The 12,960-nt window shown below is 36.4% G+C and overlaps 1 protein-coding gene across 1 annotated transcript; it reads left to right on the forward strand.

Annotated features, from left to right (window-relative positions):
* Positions 1-10,459: 10,459 nt before the first annotated feature.
* On the forward strand, positions 10,460-12,511 carry LOC107790084 (pentatricopeptide repeat-containing protein At1g50270-like). The gene has a single exon (XM_016611984.2). It carries the CDS (start codon positions 10,497-10,499, stop codon positions 12,333-12,335), a length of 1,839 nt encoding a protein of 612 aa, XP_016467470.1. The 5' UTR covers positions 10,460-10,496; the 3' UTR covers positions 12,336-12,511.
* The last annotated feature ends 449 nt before the right edge of the window (positions 12,512-12,960 follow it).

The raw sequence follows: 12,960 nt of genomic DNA on the forward strand, positions 1-12,960 counted from the left end.
CAACAAATAACATAGGGATCACACAACTTCAGAACACTCTGCATGAGATAACCCACCTACTCCACCTCAAACTAACTCCTTTTTATACCCTTCCACCGCCATAAACATCACACAATCACCAAATCTTCCTGAGTTTGAACTCAAATCGCGACATAAAATCCACCTCACTCCCTAACTAGCAATATGAAAAGATCATTTAATACACCCTAACTCGGGCTATACATCAAATCACGATGGAAATCAAGCACCAAATAGTTCTTTCTAGCCTCAAGAAAACCCTTCTCATTACATTCAAATCATATGAACACATCTTGCAGTCACATCATGCTCATCACATAGCCATCTGTCCATTACTCCTACTAATAGGGACACTACCAACCATATAAATCCAAAAACACATGCTCACACAATTAACAACTCAGTGCTCAAGCTATAGACAAAGCCCGGCCTCAATTCCTCCAGACTGGTCCAACATCAACATACAGAAATCACATCTTTCCCCTCATTCAGGGAATCACAAGCGGTCGATGCACAGCTGACCGAGCGCTCATGTGCGCACACGAATGCGTGGGAGGAATTTAAAGAGTTGCATTTCAAGTTGAATCAATGTCGCACGATAGGAATTCAAGAATGTGAAGTTTATTTCCTAAAGGTTCTGCAGCCTCTCAAAGATAAGTATAGACGTCTCTGTACCGATCCACGAGACTCTACTAAACCCCCTCATGACTCGTGAGATTTATGTAACCTAGGCTTTGATACCAACTTATCATGACCGAAAACCCGATCCGCCGTGATGGCGCCTATCGTGAAACTAGGCCAGCCTCAAGTTAACAATCAACACGATAATAATAAGTTTGAAAAACATTTACGGAAGCTTTTAATAATTTAAAGAACTATTTGAAACATAAGAAATTCCAAGAATAGATGCAATTCAGCCCAAAATCGGGGTGTCACTAAGTGCATGAACGTCTAAGGAAAACACATAATCTAATATAATGTCTAAGGGAACAACTAAAATACAACTGGAATGTAAGGTGGAGAGCCAAGGCCTACGAACGCCGTGCAGATACCTCAATAACCTCATAAGTCAGAAGCCCCGATCAACCACTGCCACTGGATCCAAAGTGCCTGAATCTGCACATGAGGTGCAGGGGATAACGTGAGTACACCAACTCAGTAAGTAACAAGTCCAACCTTTGGACTGATAGGTAATGACGAACTCAACTTCCTCAAGGATAATAGAAATAATGTACAGAAACGTAGGCATGCTTTCAATTAAATAACAGCTCAAACAGTAAAATAGAGTAAGTATGAACAGGTAAAGAAGTGTAACTCTGCTACATCTACATGTCAGTGCACATGCTGTATGAAATGCACCATGCTGAGTGCCTCATGTGTCTATAATCTCAAATGCTCGTCCAGTTAGTATTGTATATGGCTCGTACGACCCAAGAAAGATGCATCCCGGAATATATACATCTCTGACAACAATCATTCAATAATGAGGAAGGCCATTCTAGCATATGGAGAAGATCCATCTCCAGATAATAGTAATGATAACAACCTCACAACCACTCGGTACTGTATATGGCTCACAGGCCCCAGGGAAGATCCATCCCGAAATATATACACATCATAGACCATCGGTCTCCAATACCGAGGAACAGGCCAGCCAACCTCATGGATAAGATCCATCTCCATACCAAGGGAAGATCCATCCCTGAATATAATCAACCACACTCACTGGGGGTATGTGAGAGACTCCGAAGGGTCTCCTACAGCCCAAGCGCTAACACAAGCAACGAAGGCATATATATATATATAAAATTCGCTACGACGTGCAGCCCGATCCCATAACTATCACTCACAACCAGGCTCTCGACCACACTCTCCAACCTCACACACACTAGCTCACAATGCTATGAAACCAGCTTGAAACAATGATATGATGTGCCAAATAATAATAACTGAGACTGAGACATGATATGATATGCATGAGACAGACTGAGTACAGAATATCAATGAATGTAATGAGATGACAACAAGAAACGACCACTCGGGTCTCATTAGTATTGCCGTGAAGACTTAACATGATATTTAGCATGATTTATTGCTCATTAACTTAATCATATGATCACAACACAGATATAAGCAAGAAAGAGCCACTAAGCGGTGCCATGGAATGATCCAGGCCGCAATTCTCACGGTGCACGCCCACACACCATCACTTGGCATCGTGTCACCTCAATAGTAATCATAGAACACATAGTTCGGGGTTTCGAACCCTCAGAACCAAGTTTGGCAGAGTTACCTCAAGCCAAGCCAAAACTCAAACTTGCGATGCTTTTGCCTCTCGATTCGGCCTCTAAATGCTCCGTCTCTAACCAAAATCAGTATATTATCATCAACATATGCTAATGGAATGAAACCCATACAAAAATTATCAAATTAGACCAAAAATCTCGAATTTGCTCAAACCCGGCCCCCGGGCCCACGTCTCGGAATTCGATAAAATCACATTACAAAAATCCTCATCCTCCCACAAGTCTATACATATCAAGAACATCGAAATCGGACCTCAAATAGCCCTTCAAATCCCCAATTCAATTCTCTAATTTTTCTTCCATTTCCCCCTAATTTCCACCCCAAATTCCCAAATTAAATGATAAAAATCAAGACATAATCATAGGATTTAACCAAATTTGAGTGAAGAACACTTACCCCAATTAATCCTCTGAAAGTCCCCTCCAAAATTGCCTTCTCCCGAGCTCTCTCATGAATTTTGAGATTATGAACCAAAACCCTCATTTTTTAAATTAATACTGTCTGCCCAGATTTCCTTCTTCGCGAACGCGACTGTCCTCTCGCGTTCGCGAAGCACAAACTGCCTCTGAACAGAAATCCTTTCTACGCGAACGCGACATACCTCTCGCGAACGCGAACCTTTACGGAAACTCCTCAATGCGAACGCGACCTCACCCTCGCGAATGCGTAGGCCAAATGAATGGGGTCCCAACTGCCTCTTCTCTTCTTCGCGAACGTGTTACTCATCTCGCATTCGCGATGCACTCTGCTCCTAACCCTTCGCGAACGTGTCCCATACTTCGCGAACACGAAGACCAATTCTTCCTAAATCTCCATATACTATTCGCAAATGCGATACCTGCCTCACGAACGCGAAGAACAAATCTCGCCAACAAAAACACTAGAAAATCTGCTACCTTTCCAAAGTCCAAAATGATCCGTTAACCACCCGAAACTCACCCGAGGTCCCCAGGACCTCAACCAAACATGCCAACACATCCCATAATATCATTCCTTCGTCAAGCCTTCGAATCACTCAAAACAACATCAAAACACCGAATCAACCCCGGTTTCAAGCCTAAGAACTTATAAACTTTCAAATTCCACAAACGACGCTGAAACCTATCAAATTACCTCCGAATGACCTGAAATATTGCACACACATCCCAAATGGCACAACAGACCTACCCCAATTTCCGGAATTCCATTCTGACCTCTATATCAAGATTTCCATTGCCGGCCGAAAAAAGCCAAATTTTCAATTTCGCCAATTCAAGCTTAAATCTACCACGGACCTCCAAAATACATTCTAGATGCTCTCCCAAGTCCAAAATCACCTAATGAAGCTAACCAAACCATAAAAATCCAAATCCAAGATCGAATACTAAAAAGTCAAAACTTGGCCAAACCTTTCAAATTTAAAGCTTCAAGCTGAGAATTGTTCTTCCAAATCTATTCCAATTATCCTGAAAACCAAAATCGACGATTTACATAAGTCATAATACATCGCACGGGGATAGTCATGCCGAGAACTGGAGAGCGAAGTGCAAATACTCAAAACGACCAATCGGGTCGTTACAGTTTTGTTATTAATTCTTGACTGATCACTGAAATTTAGAACTATAAGGTCCTTAATATTCTAAAATAAGGGTCATGTACTAGTTAGTTGTTCTGGTAATCCTGATGAATATGTCGTGGAATAACTTCATATTGTTAAACTTCCGTAAGAACTTTTAAATGACCTCAGTAGTTGTTTTAATCTTCTGGTGTTTTGATGTAGCTCTCATGTATGTTATGTTAGTTTGTCTTAGTATTATTGGTATGATTCATCTGATATCTGGCCCTAGTGGATGTGAATACATGATGTTAAGTATAAGGCTGCCACTTAATCTAAGTATGGTATTTTACAATGCTTGAACTGTTTCCTTCTTTAATATGTCTTCTGTGATTATGTAACATTAGAAAATCAGTGTAAGACCCTTCTGTTAACTCCCATAACTATTTTATCACATCTGTGAACTTCATTGTATGAGATAATATCTCAAAGTAACTAGATTAATCTCTAATGAACCTATACACTTTAGTTTGTCTGCTGCTATCTACTTAGTTTAAGTCATGCCTAGAAACTTGATTGAATAACACATATATATACCTCAGGCCAAAACTGATATGACACATGACCATGCAATCTAATCATCAATAGTAAACTCCCCCACTTGGCGTGAAGCCATAGGAAACAACATACGATGACCTACAATACCAATCTTCATAAGCTCGTACAACACCAATCAGATACTAGAACCTGATGCACTCTACATATGAACAACTAAAAGATCAATTAATACATCCCCGTCCTCATTCTAGACAACACGTTGAGACAATGATCGAGCATCCATGGCCCCCTCGTAGCCTATCCGCAACATCACAAACCACTGGTGCATAGCTGATACCGAGTGTGTAGAATCATATACAAGTGTATGTAAAGGAATATAAGATATACGCTTCAAGCTAAATTAATGTCGCACATTAGGACTGAAAGAAGTGGAATTTCGTAATAGTTCTGTAGCCTCTCGATGATAAGTACAGACATCTTCGTACCGATCCACAAGACTCTACTAAACTTGCTTATGACTCGTAGAACCTATGAACCTAGAGCTCTGATACCAACTTGTCACGATCCCAAATTCCCACCTTAGGATGTCGTAATGACACCTAGTCTCTAAGACTATGTACGCCTAACACATGTTGAGTTAATAACAGAATTTAACTATTTAATCATTAAATCATAAGCCAGTAAACAACATACATAACTGTAATGACCAATAGTTATACATTTCCCAAAATTAGTAGTATGGAGTCATAAGCTCTATTGAAATATACTAGAATTTCTAAATACTATGTTGTTTCGATTTAAGGTTTAACAGTAGCATAAGAAAGTAAGATGGTGACTTTGAGGCCTGGAGCGTCAAGTAGGTATACCTTGAAGTATCCGCCGCGCAGATGAAATTCTCAATATCACGATCAGAAATACCTAGATCTGCACAAAAATGTACAGAAGCATAACATGAGTACAACACAACGGTACCCAGTAAGTATCAAGCCTAACGAGGCCAGGTCAAGACACTTACTAGATATAGAAACCTGTACAAGATATGCATGAATCTGACAATAGAAAGAACATCAATGTAAGGCTGACGACAGAAAGATTATTGATTTACAAGCAACAATGAATAATAGAAACGCAAATGGCAGCAAGTAGTAAACGGGTAATAGAGAAGCAACATAATCAGGACACCGATGATACATGAATGAACTCAAATAAGGAGGAACTAATAACAACTTAGATAATCAAATTGTTCCCAATGCATGAGCCTAACACAAGTTTTACCCCGAGGCACCACACCTCATAAATCATAAATCATGGACCACAATTTCCAAATCTTATGCATATGGCACCTCGTGCCCACAATAACAAGTACATTCACACGGCACGGCCCACGAGCTATCATGTACATTACAACCATAACAAATATCAATTAAAATGATCAAGAGTTATATTTAAACACCATAAACATAATAACAATCTTGAATAAAATAAGGAATCAAATGAAAGAATCAGTTTATTTTGAAAATCAATTAAAGTAAAATAAAATATAATTTATACAAAATAGAGTATCATATGGGTTAGTTTAGAAATTGGTAAAATTGAGTAAAATGTCATATTTAAATAAAGAAAAACATCAGTTAATCAAACAAATTAAATATAGAATTTGTTAAAGAAAGACATGATAACAATTTTAAGTAAGGTAAACATCTAACAAGGTGATGAGTATCATTTGAAAACCAACTTATAGTGATAGTGTGACAACCATTTAGAATAATAAGGCACCGAGTGAGACAGTGAGTTCTATCTTCAGAGACACATAGAATAAAGCATGTCAATAATTCTATTATTTAAATCATATGTTACCAACAACTCAACATAATATGATATAATGACTCCACATAATTAAATTCACAATGACAATCAATTTACCAAATTATAGCGGAGGCACAGATTGGCATGTTAAAGCAACACACCAAATCACGTAAAACGCATGACCACAAGAAGCCACAATCATTCCAATACCAAGATAATAATAAATAACCAAATACAATTAAAATGCGGATGAATGATTGAAGGAAGAACAATAACAGTTCAAATTAATAAGTTGTCCTAACATAGAATGTACAATAAGAATCACAACTGAGGTACCGCCTCGAAATCAAATTTCACGAGCCATATACACAATATTCCTTATACCGCCACGTGAGCCTTACATTTAGATAGTTTTGAAAATATTTTTTTCCGAAATAGCTACATACACTTTAGCCCACCTAATATCGCCGCGTGGTTTCAAGTAATTCCACCTTATACTGTCGCATGCACATTAACCCATATTATTATACATCCACATGCGCATCAATATTACAATACAATAACAACTCGCACCACAAGTGCCCATATGCCAAAACTTGCCAAAAATCATCAGTACCAAAGTTTTCACAATATATAGCCCATGGCTCAACCACAATATGAATAATAATCTCAATAATAACAAAATAAAGGTGAATAGCTCAACAAGAAAGATATCTCAACAATTAACAACTTTGCCTCGACGTAATAATGACTTTTACAACTTCAACACGAATAACTCAACAAGAAGGTATTCCATGAAATAACAACTTCAAGTAAGCTATTCAACAATTAAAGAATTAATAACATAATAAGGAAAGCAATAACTTCAACTAAAGTGTTTAAGAGCAAAATAACAAGTAAGAGATAGAGCAAGTGTTAACAATGTCAAATAAAGCATATAAGGATAGATTAACACATGTAAGGGTAAATTAACATAGAAAAATATAACATGTTATGACAATTCAATTAAAGGCAAGAAAAGAGTCTAAATAGCCTAAATCGGTCAAATACCACATGTAGCACGTGTACCCACTCGTCACCTTGCGTACATGACTTTCATATCACAAATAGTACAATCAACCCAAATCCTAAAGGTAGTTCTCCCACACAAAGTTAGGCAAGATACTTACCTCAAAGAAACTAAATAAATACTTTAAGAAGTCTTTCCCGTGTGAAACAACCTTCGGACGGCTTGAATCCAACCAAAATAACTTAATATCATAAATAAAAGTCATAGAAAATAATTTCGAATAATAAAGCTTCGATTTTTAATGAAAACAAAAATTCAACCCCCGGGCCCGCACCTCAGAACCCGACAAAACTCACAAATTTCGAACATTCATTCCGATACGAGTCTAATCATGCCAAAATTATTCAATTTCAACCTCAAATTGGCTTTCAAACCATCAATTTAAATTTTAGAAAGTTTTTACTAAAATTTCCAATTTCTCCAAGTCAAATTATTAATCAAACATTAAAATCGAGGTTCGAATCATGAAATAATAATAAATTCGAGTAAAAAATACTTACCCCAATTCAATTAGTAAAAATTCCCTTTAAAATCACCCAAAACCAAGCTCTAAAACTTTGTGAGAAAAAGTAACTAAATTCCGAAACAAGAAAAAAATGCAACGGCTATCCCAGCTCTATTTAGGTCGTAGATAATCCCGAAACTTACGATTGATAATTCCAACACGATCCTTTCAAGATTACACCCAAGAACTTGAATCACCGAATTTGACCTTAAAATGAAGGAGATATAATGATTTGAAGTTTTAAAAGAAATCTGATAATTTCAACGGCATTTTCGTAATTATTTACGCCAGGAAGAAAAACAGCAATAAGAAAATCTCCATTTTAGCATCCAAAACTCATTCGGAACCTTCCGGACACAAACCATATCTGAATTTTGATCATAAAACACGCTATGAACCTGCTCGCGCACTCAAAACGCTGAAAAGACATCATCTTGATCCGATATTGACCATGGTCAAACTTTAAATCTTTAACATAACTCGTTTTTCACCCAATAATCCGAAATACACCCGAGCTTCTTAGGACCCCATACAATCATATCGACAAGTACAAATACATCATTCAAACTTTTTCAAAGCCTCAAAATACCCACGGGAATATCACAACAAAGAATCGAGGCGCAAAACGAATATAATTTCTCTTAAGTTGTTAAATCATCATTCTTTCAAAAGACTATTTGAATCATACTTAAACACTTCGGATTACTTTCAAAGTTTGTACACAATTTCAATTCAACTTATAGACCTATCAAAGTCTCGAAATACCAATTAGAGTCCAATAACATCAAAGTCAACTCTTGGTCAAACTTTTGAATTCTTAAGTTATTCAAATTGCCAACTTTCGACAAATAGTGTCGAATTCTTCTAGGAACCTCCGAAACCATATCCGAACATACGTACAAGTCTAAAATTATCATACGAACCTATCGGAATAATCAAAATCCGATATTGAGTCCGTTTACCCAAAAGTCTACCTTGGTCAACTCTTCCAACTTAAAGCTTCTAAAACGAGAATCATTCTTCCAAATCAATCCCAAACTGCTCGAAAACTAAAACCAACCATACATGCAAGTCATAATACATATATGTGAAGCTATTCAAAGTCTCAAACCACCTAATAAAATGCTAAAGCCCGGATCGTTACATTAACTTTGGTAATAGGATTGATGGACTATCATGTTTTAATTTCCTTCATTTTGTGAGACCTCCAGACATTATTTGTATTTTGTATTTTATTTTCATTAGTAATAGAAAAAAACCACCACTAAGCATACAACTTAGTGGTATATTTGCTAAAAAAAGAGAGAAAAAGAGTACAAATATTTTGAGCGTAGATATTTTACTGGAAAGAATAAAATAAAAAAAAATTACAACAAATAACAAGAATATTAAAGTGAAAAGAGTGAGGGATTAACTTGAAAGAACAAAAGTAAATAAAAAATAAAAGGAAAATTAACTATAAAAAAGAAAAGAAAGTTAAAAAAAGAAAAATAAAGAGAGTGCAAAATTTAAAATTTTATTAAAAAATAAAAAAACATAAAATTAAAAATAAAAAAGCAAGAAAATGATAAATGTTTTGGATTAAAAGATTTACCCGAACGCACAAATTTAAGAAAATAAAGAAATACAATAAAAAATAAAGTGAAAAAGAGTAAGGGATTATTATTTTAAAAAGAAAAAAATAACTATAAAAACGAGAAGAAAATAAAAACTGAAAAAGAGTAAAATATTTTATTAGAAAGAAAAAATAAAGTGAAAAATATCAACAAAATAGAAAAAAATAAAAAAGACAAAAAAGAAAGTGAATAAACAAAAAAGGGGGGGGGAGGGGATGGGTTTAGGTGGAGCTTGGGCATAGGAAGGGAGAGGGCATAATCTTCAAAAGGGGCATATTCTGTCATTTTTTAAAAAGTGAACATTTAGGTCATAAAGTTTTTAAAAGAGGCTCTTAGCGTACAATTTTTAATTGGGTTATAAAATAAATAGAGCGGGGTATATGATACCCGGCGTGGACTGAAACTATAGGAGCCACGTGACCCAATAAAATACTGCCAACATATTAAAAGTTGGGCCCATATGTTTTGCCGTTAAATCGAGGGATAACTATAAGAATAAAAATAACATTGTGTATGTTTATGACCAAAAGGTGTATGGAAGATAATTTTAAATTATTTATCAAATAATAGAAGATAATTTTGATACTTTTTCGTAAGGATAAAACAAAAATATTAATGCCAAAGATGTCTTTTTTCGGGATAAACTAATATAAAAATAGTGTCATATCAAATGAAACTGAATATTCAATTTGAGTCATCACAAATGCAAAGAAAGCAATGCTATGCAGCTGTTTGGACATAGTAATTATAAAATTCCAAAAAAATGTGGAAAAAAATTTCTAAGTGAAAATGATATTTGAAAATTAGAGTTGTGTTTGGACATGAATATAATTTTGGGTTATTTTTGAAGTTTTGTTAGTGATAAGAGTGAAAATTTTGAAAAATAGCTTTTTGGAGTTTTTTAAATTTTTAAAAAGTTCAAAATTCATTTTCAAGTGAAAATTAAAAATTTTATGACAAAAAATTGACTTAAAAAAAAGTGCATTTTTTTTTTTTGAAAAAAAAAAATTCTCATGTTCAAACGGGCTCAAGACTAGCCAAGAAAAACTCTTCAACTAGGTAGGACATTGATGCCAAGGGAAAATGCTACAGCGCTCATTCAACTCTCCACCTCCTTTTCCAGCTTTGAATGAACAGTTGAAGTCCTTGATCTTCTTGAAAGAATGGAACTTGAACCATCTCAAGCAGATCAACTCTGTTCTCATCACTTGTGGCCTCTCACATCACAGTTCCTATATCAGCAAACTGCTCCGCCTTTGCCTACTTCTTCCTTCGTTCCCATCTTCTTATGCTTCTTCTCTCTTCAATCAAATAAAAAGACCCACCATACATACATGGAACGTCATGTTCAAAGGCTTTTCTATTACTTCACACCCTCACAAGTCCATTAATTTCTATATGCAAATGCGTCAAGATGGGATTTTTCCAAATAAACATACCTTCCCTTTACTTCTAAGAGCCTTTTCTAAAGCCAAAAATGAAAACCCAGTTATTCTTTTAGCTCAAATATTTAAGTTCGGATACATTTCTGACCAGTTTGTGCAGAATTCTTTGGTTTATACTTTGGCTAGCAGTGCTTATGTTGATCTTGCACGCCAAGTGTTTGATGAAATTACGAACAAGGATGTGCTTTCTTATACTGCTTTAATTGATGGGTATGCCAGGAATGGTCTGCCCGTTAAGGCTTTGGAGCTTTTTGTGGAGATGAGGCAAGCAGAAGTTAAGGTGGATGAGGTGGCTGTTGTAGCAGCTCTTTCTCCTGCTGGAACATTAAAATTTGTTTGGTTTGGTAGGTGTCTTCATGGTTTCTATGTGGAGGCTGGGAGGGTTTCTAGTGATGTTTACATTGGTAGCGCTCTTGTTGATATGTATGCTAAATGTGGATTTTGTGATGATGCCTTGAAAGTTTTTGAAGACATGCCTTACAAGAATCTTATTTCTTGGAGTGCTATGATTGCTGGATTTGTACACTGTAATAGGTTAAGGGAAGCACTCTGTGTTTTCCAAGAGATGCTGGCTGGAAGAGTTGTTCCCAATCAAGTAACATTGACAAGTGTTCTCAGTGCATCTACTAGGCTTGGGGCACTGGAGCAGGGCAGATGGGTTGCTCGTTATATAAAAGCACATAAAATAGAAATCAACGCGGCACTTGGCACTGCTTTGATAGATATGTATGCAAAGTGTGGGTGTATCGACGAGGCATTATTGGTTTTCGAGAAGTTACCAGAAAAAGGTGTTTATGTATGGACTGCTATGATCAATGGCTTGGCAACACATGGTGATGCTGAGAAGTCCTTGGCCTTCTTCTTAGAAATGTTAAGCAATGGTTTAAGACCCAATGAAGTAACTTTCGTTGGCATTCTCGGTGCTTGTTCTCATGGAGGACTCGTGGATGAAGGATGGCGGTTGTTCTCATTAATGGACCAAGTTTATCGTGTAAAACCTAATATAGATCATTATGGCTGTATGGTCGATCTCTTAGGCCGGGCAGGTTATTTGGAAGAAGCTTGTAGATTGATCCAAGACATGCCAATGGAACCTACTCCTAGCATATGGGGCGCTCTCTTTGGTTCTTGCATGATTCACAAGGCTTATGACTTAGGTGAATGGATAGGAAGACATCTAATCGACATACAGCCTTATCATAGTGGCAGATATACACTCTTGGCAAACTTGTATTCGACTTGTAAAAACTGGGAAGGGGTAGCTCAAGTTAGGAAAATGATGAGAGAGATGGGTGTGGAAAAGATCCGGGGGTGTAGTTGGATTGAATTGAACGGGGAAGTGCATGAGTTTATTGCCTTTGACGGTTCACATGCTAAGTCTGAATACATTTACTCCGTTTTAGATAACCTATTCGGTCAAATACAACACATTACTATTTTTCCAGATGCTGATTCTTTAGTTCTTGAGAATAGCTGAAAGTAACCAGAGTTTAGATATGCTGAACGTCCAATAAAGCCTTAGTTAACCTGACTTTATTTGCATAATGCTTGTTTTATATATTGGTTTCAACTTGAAGTTTAGTGAAAAGCTCTAATCTGACCTTATGTATTTGCTTACTAATATTTAGACACAATGATAAGTGTTCCTTCAAAGGCATAGTGTTAATTTGTTGCTTGTTTGTCTATTTTGTTGTGGTTTTCTCATGTGAGCATGGATATGGAAATCAAACAGCAAACACAATACTAGAAATAGGGGAGAAGATGGGGATAGAATTATAGGACATAATAGAATCTAATAAAAGAAAACAACTAGTCAACGCAAGCAAGACTACTCAGACCTACTAATTAGCAGTTCAACACAAGAGATCAGTACAAGGAGAAGTGATACATGAAATTACTTACAAGAAGAATTCCAGAGAATAGGACAATCCCACAAAGGGAGGATCTCTCAAGAGACTCATAATTAATCCTCATGGTAATGGAGATGGTTTTGTGAAGTAATGTGGGCTTAAGTAGCCAGATGGTGCAGTAGCTTGTTCAATTATAGCCCTGAGGATTTTAAATCAGCATGGTTTGAGAATAATAAATCCTCATAGTAATGG

The sequence above is a fragment of the Nicotiana tabacum genome, chromosome 16 (assembly GCF_000715075.1).
Source record: "Nicotiana tabacum cultivar K326 chromosome 16, ASM71507v2, whole genome shotgun sequence".
Classification (NCBI taxonomy): Eukaryota; Viridiplantae; Streptophyta; class Magnoliopsida; order Solanales; family Solanaceae; genus Nicotiana; species Nicotiana tabacum.

Bases quoted from the DNA above. Each gene is read 5' to 3' on its own strand.
- LOC107790084 (XM_016611984.2), top strand. From the start codon at position 10,497: ATGCTACAGCGCTCATTCAACTCTCCACCTCCTTTTCCAGCTTTGAAT.